Genomic DNA, 20,826 nt, shown 5'->3' on the forward strand with positions numbered 1-20,826 from the left:
CCTGGGCTGGGCTGGTGGCTCCAAGGTTGGCAACAAGTCTGTGAGCTGCACTTACAGGCACTCGTTGTGGACAACATGGCACCTGGCTCTTGCCCCTGGTTTTAAATGTGTTCCTGGCTCACATGGGAGCACAGAGCACGTGACATGCAGCTTCCACTGCTGGATGCGCTTGCCCTGAGCTGGCAGTCTCTCACACCCCCGGCTGTTTTCAGGCTGGCTTGCAGCAAGCATGCACGCATGCACGTTCTCCCGGGATTGGGATCCCAAACCCCAGACGGGTTTCCGGGGTCTGAGGACCTTCGTGCCGCCTGTCGGGACTCTCACCTCCATTTGCATCAGTGAGTTCAGTTCTCCGCAGGAACCCCAAATAGCCTGTTCGTGCCCAGACGGTCTGTGTGTCTCCAAAACTTAATCTTGAGTTGAAGTGATCTGACTGGAGGGATTCATCTCCGTAAATAGTGAAATAACCACTGGCATTGTGGGCACTGTGAACCCAGATCTGTTAAGGAAGCAAAATATAACTGGATAAGTTAACTTGAGATGATCTCCAGGGCAGAAGCTACTTTTACAGTTCAATAGATTATATTCCGTGCTACTGAAACTGTCCTTGCCCTGCAAAAACAAGATGATTCCAGTTTCTGGGGAGACACAGATGCCACAAAGTTTACTGAAACGAAGGCATGACAGCAAGCTCATGGCTGAGCAAACAACCAAGCCATCATCTGCTGAGAATTCTATTAAAGCAGATGGACTGAGGGCTTTTGAAATAAACATCAAATGAACGAGGTTGTATGAGTTTCCTTGTATTTATTCAAATGTACTGACTGTTTCTAAAAAGCAAGCTGGAAAAATGATAAAAAGCTTTGTGATTTATTTTCCCTTTCACTTGGTTTGCATACTTTTGGGAATATTACATTGTAATAAAACAACACAACACAAAACAACACAAAACGAACTCTAGGAGGGAAAGGCATTGTAACATCAAAAAATGGGGGACAAAAGTGCCTGAGTGTGGAAATGGGAAAGAAAGACCTGCTGACACGGTGCCGACCACGTGGGCTGAGCAGAGCCAGGGACAAGGCAGAGGAGCCCATCAAGTCTGCACAGATGAGGCCCGGAGGAGCCGGGGTCTAGCCAGAGGCCCTCAGTCACACCTGCTGAGCAACGAGGAAGCAGACCAGAGACGGAGGGCACCCCGTCAAGCGAGGGGAAGGAAAACCATCTCTGTTAAGACATGTTCCCAGTAGAACATCAGGGTGCAGTGGTCCCTGCCCCTCCGCCCAGCGCACCCGCTCAGCTCCAAGCAAGGCCGCCCGCTGTGAGGACAACACCCACCGGGAGCATCTCCAGGTGCCTGAGATGGCGGGTGCTACATCCCAATTTCATTCCTAGACATATATTTAAAGGAAATTCCTAAAATATTGTGCAGCTCACAGACTAGTTCTGATCTTCACATAGAGACAGACGAGTGAGGGGCCAAAAAACGTCCAAGAAGAAAAAGGGTTTGGGGAGTGAGCAGTGGTTAGGACTCACACCTCATCACTATTCAACCCTGTACGAGGTACACACGTGTGCCCAGGGCACCACTCTAGGAGAGTGGCGGGGCTGGTGTGCTGGTCGGGTGCCAGCTGTGGCAGCCTTTTCTGTGCGGCCAGAATGGGTCAGAGGAAGGGGGGAAGATGACCGAACAGTGGGCGGCACCTGCAAGAGGGTCCTAGAGGGCAGGACAGGGTCACTGTGGGCTTGGCCTTGGAGAGGAAAACGGGGGGGTGGGGAGGGGAGGCAGACATGTCAGAAGAAACAAGTCCATCAGGGAGAGAGAAGGACAGTGTAAGGCAGAGGCGGGCACACCTGGCCAGCCGAGCAGGGCAAGCTGAGGGGATGACAGCCCAGGAAGGGTCTCCTGCAGCCACACGCAGCCAGCAGCGCACAGGATGAGGGGGCGGGCAGGGAGTCACTGGCCAGGTTCGTCGTCAACACAAGGGAGCGGAAGTGACTTTCTGACCCAGATAAACACCTGTCGTGTCCCCAGCCCGCCTGCCACAGTTGTTGGTGCTGTTATGATTCTGGGGTTCGCAAGATTCCCTCTGCACGTTCTCCATCGTGTTCCTAATGAAGGACTTCCCTGCTGTGAAGGCAGCAAACACGTGGAAGACAAACCAAGGGCTGGGAAACAAGGAAACTCAGTCCACTCACATGAAGCTTCCTCTTTTCTAAACTTTTTGAAGAGAATCTATGATACTCCCTTAAGGAAATCCCACTTTGTAATCCTGAACTTTCATGGACACCCTGTACCTCACCTCACCCAGGTGTGAGTCCCCAGAACTCACCTCACCCAGGTGTGAGTCTCCCAACGGTCCTTTTGTTTCTGGATTGGCAATTATGATCCGAACCCCTGGAAGTATCTATGTTGGAAAGAAGAGTCTCATCAGTGGACAGACAGGTAGATACTGCACAATCAACCTTGACCTTGTTTTCATGCCATGTTCCTATTTTCCTGATTAAATGGTTTAGAAAGTGAATCGCTTTAAATCAAAATTATATACCACAGCATATATAATTACAGCAAAACAATTACATTTCATTGTAATTATTACAGTGACAGAGCCTGTTAAAGTGATCCTAAAATTAAGAATTTGAACAAAAACATGATAAATGATATGATTTAACAGGCTCAATGCTTGCAAAATAGGATTTAGTGGAGCTGCTTTGTGGTGTCCAGAAGAGACGGCCGTCACCAGCCATGCATCTGCCGAGCCACGAGGACACCACGCCTGGGGCTCTGCCCCTCTCCTCCACCACACCGCCCACTTTTCCTGCTGGTAAACATCTTCTAGTACAATGTCGATATGAAGCACCTCCTTCTTAACGGACGTTTAGCTCAGAAATGCTCCACATTCCACTGAAACCACGTAATGAAGCAAAAGCTGATTCTGGAAATTTAGAACAGAACCCATCTCAGTTCAGCTAATTAACACTGTGCGGCTGAGATAAGGCAACACATCTGTGGTGAACGCTCCTGGAACATGTCTGATGAACGGCCCGCCAGACCGACTTGGGTGTGTGGGTAGCGCTGTGTCCCACCTTAGAGCCAACTTAGTACCAAGAATTCTAACGGGCAGTCATGTAGACACAGATTGTAAAAGGTCCAAAACAATATGCTTTTAGAATTATGTTAAATGGAGAAGAGATCTGACGATTGGGGCCAAAAAAGAAAAAAAAAAAGTCCTCAATTAGGTTTAAATATGTTTCTTGCATTTAGTTCTATAAACAAAATAACCATCGTTGCAGGAACGACTAGCTGTCCCCTGATAACCATTCTTTGTCCAGCTCCACAGTAAACAAGCCCCAGTTGTTAGCCAGGCCCGTAGACATTCAAAACCAATGTAGTGCTGCCAACCTGCCTTTCAGCTGTGGGCGACAATGCCCAGTGATACTTAAGTGTGAGTGAGGCAGCTGAGGAGCTGTCCTTACAGTCTGCACCTTTGGCCTTTTTTTCTGCTTCTCCTCCTCTGGCTGGAATGTGCAAAGGAAGGCTGGAGCTGGAAAAACCACTCTAGACCCTGAGGCACCCTTGGGAGGGGAGGCCAAGACATAAGATGCCATGGTCCCTGGTGGTTTCTTCTACATGAGAAAAAAACCTAACTCATTTAAAACACTGTCATTTTGAGTTTCTGTGCTCATGGCCAAAACCAGTCCTGATATACTACATTCAAGAAAACTTCTTTGGAAAAAAAAAATCTACCATCTATTTCTTGAATTTTCAAAGCCCATAAACTGACACTCGTGTTTATATGGACATGCATACGCCTTCCTTCAATACTTACTTTTCCTGATTCCATTAGGGGCAAACTATGAGGAGATCCTCTTTCTACTAAACGGACTCTACAAAGAGAAACAGAAGGTGTTACTGTGTTTTCTGTACCAGTGGTTCCCTTCCTCCACATCCAGCACTTGGTCAATGTCTGGCAGTTTGATGGGGGACATTAACTCTGCTGATGAGCATTACCCAATGCAAAGATAGTCTAGAAGTCAAAGAAAAAGCAGTCGATAGTAGAGAGGATACAGCGAGGGCCACCACAAAGGCCATGGAGAATGGAGATGCAGTCCCACCTACCAACACGAAAAATGACTGGGAACGATTCTGCATTTAAAGTAAATGGGGGTCGACGTAGCACTTGCAGAAAAGGGAAAGAATAAGGATTAAACTGCATTCCTCAAAGAGCTGCCACCCCTGTGACAGCGATGCCTGGTCCTGAAACACTCACGGCCCTGCCCCTGCAGACCACAGGCAGGACCTCAGACACAGCAGCACAGAACCCACCTCTTCAAACAGGCACACTGGAGAGGACCGGCCAGTTCAGACAGCAAACGCTCCTTTTAGAAAAGAAGCTCTTTTCCATTTAAAAACTATTCACTGGTGATTTAATCTTAAAACGGTGGAGGACCTTGGTGCCAGTCACAACCTGAGCTCGCTAAGTCCTTCCCAGCTGCGTTATTTTAACTATTCTATGACTGGTTTTACATCTCTCCATGTTACTTTGAGATTGTGATGCTGATCATTCATTTAAAGGCAACTTTTATTTAAGGAAAACGGAGTGAAGGGGAACCTGCTGGGATGCTTGACTGCAGAACAAGGAGGGCGTCAGCAGGAGGATGGGGCCAGGGAATGCGGGATTGTCAAATTCACCAGCATGACCCATTCTTTGTATCAGCACAGATCTGCCCCCATAACTGATAAGTGTTGCTGAAGGCGGATGGGCAATGAAGGAAGGACCCTGAGAGTCACAGCTTGGAGGGGCTCCTTCGCAGGCTTTGCTCCGGTCGCCCAGAGTGAGGGTCCAGGGCGCGGATGACAACATGAGCAGGAGGAGGGCAGACAGACAAGGTCCCAACGGAGAGGGGTGTGGGTAGGGCTCCCGTGCCGGCAGGCATCCTGGGGCTGCAGACCTCTGAAAAGCAGCTGAAAAGCTCTTACTTTCAGGCGAAGGATGCCCTGCCTTCCAGCTAGCCTTTGGTGTGGTGTCTCGTGTTGCTGCAGACAAAAGGAGCAGGGGAGACCCTGGGAGGGCTGGAGGTACCTGAGTAGCTGCAGCAACGAGGTAATGAGTGGAAGAAGTCACTGCAGCAATTCTGGCGTGCTTTGGTATTTGTCTCTAGGAAGACCCTGATGCTGACAGCAAGAGATGAGGGCTATCAAAGAAAAACCACCTAGATCTTACACTACTTAAGCCTTCCAGAATGTGGGCACACCTCCTTTTATTGCACTTTGTTTGCTTTACTGCACTTCGCAGATACTGTGTTTTTTTTTTTTTTTCTTTTTTTTTTTTTCTTTTTGCGGTATGCGGGCCTCTCACTGTTGTGGCCTCTCCCGTTGCGGAGCACAGGCTCCGGATGCGCAGGCCCAGCGGCCATGGCTCACGGGCCCAGCCGCTCCGCGGCATATGGGATCCTCCCAGACCGGGGCACGAACCCGTGTCCCCTGCATCGGCAGGCGGACTCTCAACCACTGCGCCACCAGGGAGGCCCTTTTTTTTTTTTTTTTTTTTTTTTACAAATTGAAGGTTTGTGGCAACCCTGCATCAAGCAAGTCTATCAGTGTCATTTTTCCAACAGCATTTGCTCACTTCATGTCTCTGTCACATTATGGTAGTAATTCTTGTAATATTTCAAACTTTTTCATTATTACTATTGCATTTATTATGATGATCTGTGATCTTTGATGTTACTATTTTAATTGTTTTGGGGTGCCACGAATTTGCCCTTATAAGATGGGGAACTTAATAAATGCTGTGTGTTCTGACTGCTCCACTGACTGGCCATTCCCCGTCTTTCTCCCCCTCCTTATTCCCTGAGACACAATGATACTGAAATTAGGCCAATTAATAACCCTACAATGGCCTTAGTGTTCAAGTGACATTCTTCTCAAGGAAAAGTCACGCATTTCTCACTTTAAATGAAACAATAGAAATGATTAAGCTTGGTGAGGAAGGCAGGTCAAAAGCTAAGATGGGCTGAAAGCTAGGCCTCTTTGCACCACCAGATAGCTAGCCAAGTTGTATATGCCAAGGGAAAGTTCTTGAAGGAAATTAAAAGTGAACATATGAAACAGTCTTATTGCTGATATGGAGAAAGTTTTAGTGGTCTGGATAGAAGATCAAAATAGCCACAATATTTCCTTAAGCCAAAGCCTAACCCAAAGCAAGGCCCTGACTCTCTCGAACTCTATGAAGGCTAAGAGAGGTGAGGAAGCTGCAGAAGAAAGTTAGAAGCTAGCAGAGGTTGGTTCCTGAGGTTTAAGGAAAGAAGCCTTTTCCATTACATAAAGGTAAAGGTGAAGCAGCAAGTGCTGATGAAGAAGCTGCAGCAAGTTATCCAGAAGATCTAGCTAAGATCATTCATGAAGGTGGCTCCACCGAACAAAAGATTTTCAGTGTAGATTGAACAGCCTTCTATTGGAAGAAGATGCCATCTAGGACTTTCATAGCAAGAGAGGAGAGGCCAATGCCTGGCTTCAAAGTTTCAAAGGACAGGATGACTCTTGTTAGGGGCTACAACACCTGGTGACTTGAAGTTGAGCCAATGGTCATCTACCATTCTGAAAATCCTAAGGCCTGTAAGAATTATGCTAAATCTACTCTGCCTGTGCTCTGTAAATGGAACAACAAAGCCTAGATGACAGCACATCTGGTTACAACATGGTTTACTGAGTATTTTAAGCCCACTGTTGAGATGTGCTCAGGAAAAAAAACTCCTTTCAAAACACTACTGCTCATTGACAATGCATCTGGTCACTCAAGGGCTCTGATGGAAATGGACGATGAGATACAGGTTGTTTTCATGTCTGCTAACATGATATCCATTCTACAGTCCCTGGATCAAGTACTAATTTTGACTTTTAATTCTTATTATTTAAGAAATACATTTCATAAGGCCATATAGCTTCCATAGATAGTGATTTCCCTGATGGATCTGGGCAAAGGTAATTGAAAACCTTCGGGAAAGGATTTCCTGTTCTAGATGCCATTAAGTATATTCATGATTCATGGGAAGAGGCCAAAATATCAACATTAACAGGAGTTCAGAAGAAGTTGATTTCAACCCTCCTGGACGACTTTGAAGGGTTCAAGATTTCAGCGGAAGAAGTAACTGCAGATGTGGTAGAAACAGCAAAAGAACTAGAATTAGAAGTAGAGCCTGAGATGTGACTGCATTTCTGCAATCTCATGAGAAACCTTGGACAGATGAAGAGTTACTTTATGGATGAGCAAAGAAAGTGGTTTCTTGAGATGGAATCTACCCTGGTGAAGATTCTGTGAAGATTGTTGGAATGACAACAGAGGATTTAGAATATGGCATAACCTTAGTAGATACAACAGGGGCAGGGTTGGAGAAGATTGATCCAAATTTTGAAAGAAGTTCCCCTGTGGGTAAAATGCTATCATCAGCATTACGTGTTACAGAGAAATCGTTCCTGGCGAGTCAGTTAATGTGGCGAACTTCATGGCTGTCCTACTTAAAGAAACTGTCACAGCCGCCCCAACCTTCAGTAAGGACCACCCTGTCCAGTCAGCAGCCAGCCACACTGAGACCCTCCACCAGCAAAAAGATTATAACCCACTGAAGGCTCAGATGGCGGCAAGCATTTATTAGCAACAAAATATTTTAAAATTAAGGTATGTACACTTTGTTTTTTCAGACACAATGCTACTGCACACTTAATCGACTACAGTATAGTGTAAACATAACTTTTATATGCATTGGGAAACCAAAAAATTCGTGCGACTTGCTTTATTGTGATTTTCCCTTTACTGTGGTGGTCTGGAATCAAACCCACAGAATCTCTGAGGTCTGCCTGTATGCCAATAGGCTTAATGATGCCATCCTTCAAAAATAAACTACTGGCTGCATTAAGACAGAATTAAAAGGGACTAAAACTCTTCTAGGACCCAGGTAGCATTATGCTAATTTAGGGTGGGTTATAATTAAAAGTTACCATTAGAGCACTAAGAATCTATGGAACTTCACCTGTAGCAGCTTTCAGACAGATGTGATGCTTGCAGGAAATATCAGTGCTGGGAATGATAACTTTTTATAGCCTGCTGGGTCAGGAGGCTGCAGTCTGTTACACTGAACTAAACTAGGCCAATTTGAGTAGTTAGGTTAAGTGAGAAGAAGCCTGTGTCCAAGTGCTGGCTGGCCAGCTGTGGAGTCTGGATATTGGCAACTGGTTACAAATGGAGAAAGCAATAAAGAAAGAGGCCAAATTGGCTGGGAAGGTTATGAGTGGGCAGAAGCAGGGGTGAGGAAAGAGGGAAAGAATGAAAGAGAAAGGGGCCGAGGTAACGGCTGGCTCAGCCCACCTAGTCTGGCTGCTGCTAGGGGCGGGGCAGCTGGCCAGCGAGTAGGCTGGGTGTCCTACAAAGGCCACACCATCAGGCAAGGGAAGGGAGCAAAACCTTTGCCAAAAATGAGGGCTGTTCTGGATAAGCTATGCTCTGCTGTTTGTCCACTTACAGCCACCACTCAGGTAGCTCTAGCCGTGGCACTATGACAGGGATGACTTCTGAGCGGGGCACCTGGTGTCATGAATGGAACCAGGCCACTTGAGCCAAGAGTGGGAGCAAGTGCCCTGGCCTGCGACTGGAGCCCAGACGTTGTGCTTCTCCTCCTCTTAGACCCCAAAGTTCCTGCCAACATGGGGACTGAGTCCATGGCCCGGTCATCCTTCAGCAGTGGGACTGCTGGCCACGCACACTGGCCGGTCTCTGCCTCTCTGGCCAGCAGGCCTCCCCTGCTCTCGGAGTTTAGGAGTTTATCTTGTCTCCTGACCCTACCTGCTGAGCTGAATTGAAGCCTCTGAGAAAGGCAGGCAAATGGGATGTCACCTGAAATGTGGGAAACCCTACCACTAAGAACTTCCTCACGGCCTCCTGGCTGGGCTGCTGAGTGGTGGCAGGGGCCTGGGCAAGCACGGAGGGCAAACGTAAGGACAGAACAAAGAATTTCTTCTCTGGTCAGTATGAAACGGTGCTGTCAGCGATTCACAGGCAAGCAGGAAGGGGGCGCTGGAATCACTCAGGGGTGGTCCTGTCCTGCCAGCAAATGCCACACGGGTGGCCGTTCCTCCACTTAAAAATATCCACAGAGCAAAGAGAAAACCACCCCTTACAGGAGGAGACAGAGATGTGTCTTTTGAAAGAGCTGGGAGCTACACACACACAGGCAGCACACACAGGAGGGCGAGTGACTCACAGAAATACAGGAAACTCAATAGGAGACCTTCCCAGGCTGGCACCACGGGGTCGGGTGGGGAGGCTCTCTTCCCCCGGGACTGCGCCTGCCCACACACTGAAATCCAGTGGCTCTGGAGATGAGCCACAACCAGGAAACCACAGCACCTTCCCCACAGGAGGGCTGGCAGCGCCACAGCTGCTGTCAGGAGCCAGTCACTTCAGAACCACGGACAAGAGCCCAGCGTGGGCATGTCCTGACAGAGCAGGTCAAGAGGACAGGGGTGCCGGACTGCCCAGCGGCCAGCCCAAACACACAGGAAGAGGAGCTTTCAGGGCCCAGCGGTGTGCACTGGGCAGCCAGGACGAGTGTGCATGGCATTCCTGCGTCCAGGGTGGCCCTGGGCCGAGTCTCCCATGTCCCTGGGCAGCAGGGGGAAGACAGTGCCTTCCAGGAAGGGACACGGTAATTATTCCTTAACGTAAGACACCTATTTGGGTTTCTGCCCCCTTCAGAAGAAGGGGCCCAGCAGGAGAGAGTGGCGATGAGCCCGGGCGTGTGGCAGGACCTCAGCTTGGAGGAGCTGCGTGTGGCAGCACCAAGCCAGCCTGGGGAGCAAGGCTCCCTGCTGTGACTGCGAGAGGGTGCCTCCAGGGACAGAAACCAGCAGAAAACCACGTTCAAGGGCAGGACTTTGCTTTGGTTTAAGTCAAATCCTGACGAAGACGAGGAAGGGACAAGTCCAGTGCACGTGTTTCTGGTGTCTGACAGCCCCTCAGCTCCCAGCCATGCCTGTCCTCTGATGCAGGACAAAGCTGAGAATGTGAAATGTGAGCCTGGAGAGCGCCACAGGGACAGAGGCGGGTACGACTCTGAGACTTTCTCATGAGGCCTGGACAGGGCGGGTGTGGGATCCCTCTGACACTGAGCAATGTTACCCTTAATTGTAAAGGTGGATGACATTCCTGACAGTGTCACTAACGTATGACTGCATAGCAATTTCCAGTTCACAAAGCACTTTTACTTCAGTTTTGAATGACCAAGTCAGGAAATGTATGTATAAGAGATTATTTTACAGATTAGGACAGAAGTGTCACTTAAAAGGATACAGACTTCCCAAGGTCAAAAGATTAGGAAAAGAAACTCCTACTATGACTCAGGTCTCCTGGCTCTTTCTAGAACAGTGAAATCAATCTGATACTGGACTTTTATTACTTTACCATGATACACTGTACGGGTTCCAATTTCACTTTTCCTAAATCACAACTTTTCTCAATAGGAAGATTTGCCACACTGAAGATAGTTAAGAAGGTAGGTCACAAAGCTGTTAGAAAGGAGTTTCTAGATTTCTTTCCTTTTCCAGGAAAGAAAACTCCCTGAACCCCACTCCCAACCATCCCGGGTACTCCAGGAGATTTTTAACACACAATGGGACCAACTGTCCTTTCCTGATTACTATTCTTGTAAGTCCGTTTCAGACTGTAACCTACCCTCTTAGGCCCCAAAGATCAGCAGTTTTTATCTAAATGGTCTTACAAATTTGATCTTCATGTGTTTTGAGGGTCAGGTCACAGACAGAACTGCATAAATATTACTCAAACGGCGATTCTTTGATGAGCTGTTGTTCACCTTCTGAAGTTACAAAGTTTTTTTCAAATAATTTTTATAGGGAGTAAAGCAGATCCCTTTTTAAAGCCCAGAAGTTGTATTTGGAATTTATGCCCCTGAAACACTGTTACTTAATCTCTTCAGAGCTACGTGTCTGCATTTTGAAAATGTTCTGGACGGAGCTCTGCTCTAGTGGGCCCGTATGCCCTTGGTGGGCCAGTGGTTCTCTCTGCCACCAGATGGGCTGTATCCTGTGATTCCCTGTGAATAGCAGGGTCTAAAATGAGGGTTACAGGGGCCGGGAAGCACCTCTAAGTGTGATGTGTTTAGGTGAATGCAGCGTTTCTTAGTCTCGGCACTGCTGCCATTCTGGTCATTTGCTGTGCGGCAGGAGTCTGTCTTGTGCACTGTAGGATGTTTAGCTGCATCCCTGGCCTCCGTCCCCCCACATACCAGCAGTAACACTCCCCAAATTACGCTAATCAGACATGGCAACATGGCAACTCGTCCGCTGGGGGTACAAGCACCTGGCTGGGAACCCCTGGTGTGAGTGGGGGCTGGCATTCCCCAGGATACCTGAGCCTGCATGGCACACCTGGCCCCTTCTCAGCCCCTGCAGCTCTGCCCCTGACACACTCACTCACACACGGGACTCAGTATCATGGAAGAACACGCTCAGCCAGACCAGGCCGGGGGCTCCTGGTTTCCCACCCACAACTTTCACTCTGCTCTCCAGGTGTTGTGAGCACAATGCACACGTCAGTAGGCACCACGTGAGGACATGCAGATAGCAGCCCAGTATCTGGCCCTCACAAAGCGTCCACAAGCACCTCTAGTAATTTACAAAAGGACACCTTCTACTAGAGTTCACGCTTACTATTAACACGTCATAGAAACATCAATGAATGGGCATCTCCACAACTACCCCAAAGAAATGACCTAATCAATGGGGAAGTCTATAGGAAAATGATAGAATTCTCTCTTCCCCCTCACGCATGTCAGGAGGGACCCCTTTGGGAGCAGAAGTTCTGCTAAAGATTCCTCATCTTGTCTCCACCTTCCCTCCCTCAAGGTGAACTCACAAGCACTCACCAGCAACACCCCCTTTCGTTCTTGCTCAAGGTTGCTTAGGAAGCTGCACAGAAAGGTCACCTGACTTATATTTTAGTTTTTCATGGAAATGCCTGGACACAAATTTTCAATTCATGTAAAGAAATGTGGGCAGTGTTGATATTTTATCAGGTGCAAAATGGTGCCTGACTAGAGTGTTCAAGTAAAGCACCAAGTCTTCTGGGCAGACTGTGAGAAAAAGCAACTCTGGTTGCAACGGCTCTGGGCCAACTGTTGTCATTTGTGTCTGAAAACAAGAATTTGGTTGCTCCACTGGGTACCTCATGCAGTGAATGTGGAGAGTTGTGAAAGCTCACTCAATGAACCACCTTGTTTGGAGCAGATGATTCTGTACTCCTCCTCCTTCTAGAAGGAACCCTGCATGCCAGGCACCAAGAAGACAAAATCACAATACCTGTCGTGTCTCAGAGCTCTCATGTCCACGTAGACAGTGGTGGGATCGGGCCCCGAGGTTCCCTGCAAGCAAGGACACAGTGAGGTTAGCACGAGTTTGTCTTGGAGGAGCTGGGTCTGTGCTTCCTACTGGCTAGGGAGCATTTCTCTGGCAAAGTCTCAACAAAACCCAAAAGCACTAAAACCACACCTCTCAACTGATAACCCAACGCCGAAAGGAACACCTTATTAAGATAATACTGGACTTTTACACAGCTTGACTGTCAATCACATTTATGAAAATTAGAAAGAAAAGGAGCATCCTGCCAAATAAAAGAAGGCTGAAACTACAGAGGCAGCATTTGGCAAAAGCAGGTCGCTGAGGACGTGAGGAATCATTTGCTGAGAGATTTTCACCACATGCATCCCAAAAGGTGTATTTTTAGGGCTCAAGATATTGAAGTAGAACACGTGACATGAGCTGACAGATTAAGGAAGAAGAGATAAAAAGATAATGACCTTGTTCCTTCTAGTTCTAATTGTGCCTTGGTTTTCCTACAATGCGGGAGGCCATTTTTGCCCAGGACATAAGTCAGGGAGATTGTGTGTTTACCACTGGTCATCTGGGCAGCACCCTGTGTTCTGAACTATTCATTTAACACAGGGTCCAGAAACCTTACCTTGGCATCATAAATCTCTTCAAAATATATGCTGAGTTGACTTCTGAACAGTGATCTCTGCTCATGTAAGAGCAATGGCATTAAAGCTACATTACAAACCAAAATTCTACATACATTTATTGGGAAAGTAATGCAATACCTTGGGTAGAAAAAGACAGAACCTAAGAAAAATCTGCCAAAAAATAAGGGAGCCTCTCAGAATTTATTTGAAGAAGTACACTAAAATTCTTCATGAGAGAATCTTAATCTTATACCAAAGGCACGTTTAAATATAAGAAAAAGATAAAAATAAAGACACCTTCGTTGTACCATACTGGACCCCCTGATAATCCTCCCCACAGAGAAAGCACATGCAATCAGCCTGGAGGAGGAGCTGCACTGCCATGTGGCCACGGCGCCCTCGCTGATCTGTGACTGCTTGGGGGAGCCGTGTTACAGACCAGCGCTGAGTGGAGAAGCGGTTGTTGTGGTCTGAGTAATGCAAAGCACATAACCATAAGAGGCCAATTAAAAACAAACAAATCAGAAAACAGGTCACTAGAAGTGGAAAATGAAATAAAATGGAGATGACCCCAAACTGATGGTATAAATGGAGGCACAGCGTTTGTCACAAACGCGAGACGTCTGACAAGATCTGAGAAGTGACACCGCGCTGGCTGTCAGCCCTCCTGACCACGGGTCTAGAAGCCCAGCCCATCTCTGCACTCAACTCCTAGTCTGCCCACTGCTGGGAGCTGACGAGACGGTGGTGGTTAGCAGGCACTGGAGCGGATGAGCGGGAAATCCCTACCTTCTCAGCCAGCTTCCACAGCCGGTGGGGCTACAGCAGCAGGAGGTGGGAGCAGAGGAGAGGTGAGGACACCAGACCAACAGACACCGAAAATCCAGGACACACACAGACACATAAACAAACAACCCAGCAGTAAAAGTGGGATGAAGAAGAGAGAGGGGTGGGGAGGAAAATGCAAAAAGCAGGGAACAAAGTAAAAAGAAGATCAAAAACAATGTCAAATATGGAAGTCGTTAAAATCAATCACTGTACCATTAAAGGTTAAAAAAAATCTAAAAAGATGTCCACATATCCACAGAGCAACAGAGGAGAGTAACAGATGACTAGCCACGGGAAGGTGGACCTGAGTAATTGCTTTCAATACATATGGTCAGTGGGTTTTGATTTTATGGTACCTTTCTCTAGTTTCTTTTCTTTTCCGAGAAAGTGGGGAGTATGAATTTTATTGGCCAAATCTGTCAAGTGTTCCTCATTGAAATAGTTTCAATGAAGGGGAGCCTGGAAGTTTGTGGATCTAAAATCAGGGTGTCTAGCCCTACTCACCTACAAGATTAGGATAAGAAAAGAGGTCAGAGTATGAGTGAAGCGTGAATCAAACCTTGGGCTCCTAGGTGGTCTAGCTCAGCGGTGCGGGGAGGGACCCCCCAGTGAGCACCCTGCTTCACCCTCAGCTCTGTCCTCAGAGACGCTGCCTCCATTTCCCTCTTGTCTTCCACGGTTTTGGTGCCCACCTCTACCCCTGTTAAAGCATCTATACCCATGGGGGAAAGACTCCAGAAAGCAACATGGGCAAACTTCTCTGATGTTGTGTATTCCCTGGCTGACCCGGTGTCTTTCCCAAACACTCCTAGAAAACGAGAACAGGGCCAAGTTCTCCCTTGGGTGCGGTCCTGACCCCGTGATCACAGTCACTAGATGGGCTCCAGAGACAACAGAAGCAGCAACAAAGAAGGAGCTCTTCACTCGGTTTCCTGAGGCTGCAATTTGTGAATAAAAAAGGCCAGACTGAAAAACTATCATCACTCAACTTGGAGCAAATCTATTAAAAAAAAAAAAAAAGCAATGGTTCCAGATTTAAAAATTACAATTCCATCCGTCTCTCTCAGACTTCCTTCACTGTAGTAACCATGGCTACTGCTTTCTCTCAGCATCTCTATGTTTGGAAAACTGAGGCAGGACTCAAGGAAAGAGAAGAGGGCCAGGAAAGGTGTGTGCACCTGGAAGGCACACACGACTTTCACTGGGTCTCTTCAAGCTAAATGCAATAATTTAAATAATTTCTCTCATGATTCTTTGAATCCCAAACATTAATTGGAACAAAACTAAATCCATGTTTTCTCTCTAAATTATTCTAATTCACAATTTTTAAAAAGAAGGACTCAAAGTAGTATCTCAGAAAAAAAATACACATGACTGGGAACGAGTTTCCTATCTTGTAAATGTGTGGAGGAGATAACATCTGGAGCAAAATCGGTCTACTGACTAATGAGGGAGACATGAACAAAGAGTTAATGTACAGGTGTTTCCAAGTTTCAAAAACCCTAAGGTAGAAAACTCTGAGATTTCAAGATAAATAGTAGGGAGTGCATATTTAACAAAATCTTTACTTTGCCAAAGAATGCAAGCTGGAGTTCCTCTAACTAAGGAGTATGTTCCTAAGTATTTAAAGATAACGGAATACTTCCAGAAGGGACCAGCAAGAAAGCAAAGCTGTCTATTCCAACCAAAGTTTATCAGAAATGAAGATGAAACATGTTTGAAACTGCAAGTTATATTAATCAGAAAAGAGGATTAACTTTAATGTTCAGTTGTATAATAAAAAGTTACGTATGGACATACAGTAAAAATCATTTTTTCTTATTGTCATAGAAGTGTATCAGTTAGGTATTAAGCACTTATTGAACAAATGAGTTATATTTAAATCTCAGCTGTAGATATACAGACTCACATACCAAACATAGCACAGCCAATTCAACACAGTACTTATCTGAACACCTCGGCTGAGTGGTACTTTTCTATTCAGCAACTCACATACTATAGCATTAGTACAATCTAGTATTAGCACATAACTCCTTAAGCCTAAATAGCAAATTCTAAGCAGAAACGTGATATAAAGACACAGTTCCAGAGTACTGACATTGGCATATCTACTGTGCTGGTGTTTAAGGAGTTGAGGGAGTTTCCCATAACTGGGGGCATAGGAGGCAGCTCTGCAGGACTGGATTCCAGCAGGGTATGGGCACAGCAAAGTGGTTCATCAGTGGGCTCCTCCCCCCGAACTTTAAGCAGTGTTTCTGCCTGCATGACCCCAAGGCACATTCTTTGGTCCTCCTAGCAGATCTGTGTATTAATAATGATCTTTTCACTATTTTAACTGAGATTTCAACTTTCTTTTGATAAGCACTAGTATGGTGCAACTTTTCCACGCTTATACCTTTAATCCACGCTTATACCTTTAATCTATTGGTGTCTTTATTTTTAAACCATGTTTGTTTTAGGCTACACATAACTGGGTCTTGCTTTTTAAAAATCCAACCTCATGATCTCTGCATCTTAAATGAAGGGGTAGAGAATTTATATTTATTATTGATGTGATTATGTTTAAATCTATTTTTTGTTGTTTTTAATTCATCCCATCTATCCCCCCCACCTTTTCTCTGCCTTCTTTTATAGATCCATTCTCTCTCCTCTGTTGGCTTATTAGCTACAACTCTTTGTTTTTCTAATTTTAGTGGTTATTTTATGGCTTATAGCATACATCTTTAATTTTCCAGTCTACCTTCAAGTGATATTATACCCATTCACATGTTGGAAGAACCTTATGATAGTATACTTCCATTTTTCCCTCCCAAACTCTGGGCAGTTGCTGTCATCAGTTGGCTTTTATAGATGATATAAACCCTACAGTATATTACAAGTTTTGTAAAGGCAGTGAATTACCTTCTAAAGAGACTTAATAAGAAAAAGTCTTATATGTTTACCTATGCACTTGCCGATTCCAGCATTATTCATTCTTTTGTATAGACCCAGATTTCAAACTGGTACCATTTCCCTTCTGCCTAAAGGATTTCCTTTAATATTTCTTGCTCTGTGGGCCTGCTAGTAGCTGATTCTCAGCTTTTCTATGGCTAAAAGTTTTTATTTCAAGTTTGCTCTTGAAAGATATTTCCATTGACTACTATGAAATTCTAGGTTGACAGTATTTTTTTTTTTTTTTTTTTTGGAGTAAACGGGCCTCTCACTGTTGTGGCCTCTCCCGTTGCGGAGCACAGGCTCTGGACACGCAGGCTCAGCGGCCATGGCTCACGGGCCCAGGCGCTCCGCGGCATGTGGGATCTTCCCGGATAGGGGCACGAACCCGTGTCCTCTGCATCGGCAGGCGGACTCTGAACCACTGCGCCACCAGGGAAGCCCCGACAGTACTTTTCTTTTAGTATTTAAAAGCTGTTTTTCACTGTCTCTTTGCTTACATTTCTGATGAGAAGTCTGATGTCATTCTCATCACTGTTCCTCTGTAACTTGATTTTTTTTTCATCTGTCTGCTTTTAAGATTTTCCCTGTATCACTGGTTTTGGGCAATTTAGTTAAGCAGTTTCCTTCATGTTACATTAGAGCAGTGGGATTTGTGGGTTTATAGTTCTATCAAATTTGATATATTTCTTCATGTATTTTTTTCTAGACTGCACTCTTCTTTTTCCTCTTTCATGGGAACTCCTATTATATGTATACTAAGTCCCTTGAAGTTTCTCCAGATTTCACTGACGCACTTTCCATTAAAAAATAATTTTTTAATGTTTCATTTTGGAAAGTTTCTATCTGTTCAAGTTCACTAATCTTTTCTTCTGCCATTGATTCCATCCAGTGTATTTTTCATCTCACATATTACAGTTTACATTTCTAGAAGTTCAATTTGAGGTTTTTTTTTAAACTTTCCATGTCTTAACTTTCTGAATATGTGGAATACAGTTAAAATAACTTTTAGTGTCCTTGTCTATAAATTCAACATCTGTGTCAGTACGGTTCAGTTTTGATTGACTAATATTTCTCCTCATTGTGGATCTGTACCTGCTTCTTGGTATGCCTGGTAATATATATATATTTTGGCTGCACTGCGTGGCATATGGGATATTAGTTCACTGATGAAGGATCGAACCCATGCCCCCTGCTGTGGAAGTACAGAGTCTTAACCACTGGACCGCCAGGGAAGTCCCTGCCTGGTAATTTTTTATAGGATGTCAAACACTGTAAATTTGACCTTGCTGGTCACTCACCCCACTGTGTTCTGGCTTCCCCTGTATCTGATGAGAGTTAGCATCATTTTTATTATTGTCCCCCTTACATAATACATCTTTATTTTGCAGCTGCTTTAAGATCGTCTCTGCTGTTGGCTTTCAGCACTTTGGTGACGATGTGTGTAGGTGTGTTTTTTTTAGCTACTGTGCTTGGCGTTCACTGAGATTCTTGAATCTGTGTGTTGATATCTCTCATCAGTTTTGGCCATTGTGTCTTTAAATTGTTTTTCTGTCCCATTTTCTCTCATCCCCTCCTTCTGGGACTCCTATTACATGCATGTTAGACAACCTGCTATTCCACAGATCTCAGAGACTATCCCACTTTATTTTCATTCCTGTTCCTCTTGTGTTTCAGTTTGGATAATTTCTATTGATTGGATTTCAAGTTCACTCACTGACCCTTTCCCTGCTGCATTCAGTCTGCTATTAAACCATGAGGAATTTTTATTTTTAAGACTGTGGTTTTCATTTCTAGCATTTCCATTTGGCTCTTTTTTGTGGTTTTTATCTTTCTGTGATATTCCTCATCTCTCCATGCAAGGTGTATACCTTTCCAACTAGATTCTTTAACATATTTATCATAGCTATTTTAAAATCTCTGATAAATCCAACATGTCTATTCTACTGACTCTATTGACTGTGTCCTTTCCTGGCCATGTATCCTATTTTCTTTCTTCATTGCACGTCTTTTAGATTTTGATTATAAAGCGAACACTGTGTTTAAAAGCACAGTGAAGACTGAAGTAAAAACATTTACCCCCAGAAAAGGGCACACTCTCTCCTGTCAGCCCACTAGTTTGTGTGTCTGAGTGAGCTTGGTCTGGGATTTGTGGCAACATTAGATTTCATTCATGCTGGCTTCCCATGCCTGTGAGCATAATGAGGATTTTGGATCTGAGCACTAGTAAGATTCTGGATACTTCTTTACGCTTTATAGCCTAGAGACTTGCTTTCCAAACTGTGGGAGATCTCTTTCTTCTTCACAGCTTGGCTGTGAAGGCTTTTTGCATGACTGGCTGCTTCTCTTTCCTCTCCATTCTGCTGCCCAATCCCTAGCCTTTGGAAGGCAAAATCTGCACTTGGTGAAGGCCCTGGGGGCCTGAGAGAGATGTGCCTGGCCTCCCTGTCCCACCTCCGTCTTTGGAGTGCAAGGGTGGTATACCAGATGATCTGAGGCTCTCTAGAGAGGGGCTCTCAGCTTTTCTGCTCTCCTTCCAGCCTTCAGGACCTCTGCTTTCCACTCACTGTGGAAATTTTTTCACTTCCAGGGCCCCTCCTCAGACTTCAGAGACCTGTTGCTTTGACTCACCAGAGGCCCACAGAACTGCAGCTGGATTCTCTCAGCTCCTGCTCTGTTCCTGGCTTTTGCATACTGCCCTCTGGAGTAGGTGAGGTCTGTGGGGAGTTGGTGGGGGGTATGCAGAATGACTGGGTTGGGGGTCCCTGGGATTGTCATCCTCTTGCCAAGCTATTTACTGCTGTTAACGTTCTCGAAAAAGTTTGGCTGGTTCCTGCTCCCCCGTAAGGGGTGAAAACAATTGTAGGTCTCTTCTCTCTGAAAGATTTAGTTCATTTAGATTTCTCTGAATCTTGGCTCTCTGCTGAATTTTAAAAGCTATGATTTTGTGTATTAACCAGATGGTTTCAATAGTTAGGGCTGGAACAACAGTCTCTTGTGACTTATACATCCTAATCAAAAATGGAAGTCCAGGGCCTCCCTGGTGGTGCAAGTGGTTGAGAGTCCGCCTGCCGATGCAGGGGATACGGGTTCGTGCCCCGGTCTGGGAGGATCCCATGTGCCGCGGGGCGGCTGGGCCCGTGAGCCGTGGCCGCTGAGCCTGCGCGTCCGGAGCCTGCGCGTCCGGAGCCTGTGCTCCGCAGCGGGGGAGGCCACAGCAGTGAGAGGCCCGCATACCGCAAAAAAAAAAAAAAAAAAAAAAGGAAGTCCAGCAGGGAACTATAGATATATTCAATATCTAAGGGAAAAAAGGGAAGTCCAGAATCCTTTTCAATGAATGTATTTTTTGCTAAAATTGTGGTTAGTATTAAGCATACTGATTGATTTAGAAACTGGTATCAGGAGTGGTTGTCAGGGAAATAGGGATCTGAAATTGATTAGTTGGTTTGGTAAAAGCCAAAGGGCAGAGAAAATCCAGCTCATCTGCCAGGCTGGACTCTGCAGATGTCCATGCCATGCCCTGGCAAAATGGTAATTAAACCACTTTCACAGGGGTCAGCAAACCCCTGTTTTTGCAAAGTTTTCCAGGAACACAGCCTCACCCATTCATTTAAACATTATCTGTTTCTGCCTTGAGCTACAGAGCTGAAGGTCCCTGAGAAGAGACTACAGACTGCAGGCCCAGCTCTTCACTCTCTGGCCTGCCAAGAAAAAGTGCTCCAAAGGCTTGTCTTGGGGACGGTTGATCCACAGAACAATGTGAAAACATAGTGAGACAACCCAAACCAGAGGGAACATCTGATTGAGAAGCTTGTGGGTTCAACATCACAGTCTACTAGGACCCTGAACTCCTCATGTGGTTATTTCTGAAGCCCCTGAATGTTCAGATGGAGAGACATGCTTGGCTACGGCAGTTCCAGCACTGATTCTCTATTCCATGCGGCGTCCCCGTGCCCAGCACACATCAGACATCTGTGGTGGTGAACTTGACAGTCGAGTCTATGGCTTACAGAGGATCAGTGACGGAAGGGCCACCAGCTG

At 45.9% G+C, this 20,826-nt stretch overlaps 1 protein-coding gene across 4 annotated transcripts in view; it reads right to left on the minus strand.

Moving 5' to 3' along the window:
- Positions 1 to 20,826, minus strand: part of DIP2C (disco interacting protein 2 homolog C) — a 368,942-nt gene that overhangs the window by 7,283 nt on the left and 340,833 nt on the right. For all 4 annotated transcript variants that reach the window (XM_060097544.1, XM_060097543.1, XM_060097542.1 and 1 more), the window contains 4 exons: positions 12,368 to 12,429; positions 3,828 to 3,885; positions 2,331 to 2,405; positions 325 to 499 (listed from right to left, as the gene is read on the minus strand). In XM_060097544.1, coding sequence (XP_059953527.1) covers positions 325 to 499; positions 2,331 to 2,405; positions 3,828 to 3,885; positions 12,368 to 12,429 — 370 coding nt within the window. The remainder of the gene's footprint in view (positions 1 to 324; positions 500 to 2,330; positions 2,406 to 3,827; positions 3,886 to 12,367; positions 12,430 to 20,826) is intronic.

Source organism: Mesoplodon densirostris, chromosome 4 (assembly GCF_025265405.1).
Source record: "Mesoplodon densirostris isolate mMesDen1 chromosome 4, mMesDen1 primary haplotype, whole genome shotgun sequence".
In the NCBI taxonomy this organism is placed as follows: Eukaryota; Metazoa; Chordata; class Mammalia; order Artiodactyla; family Ziphiidae; genus Mesoplodon; species Mesoplodon densirostris.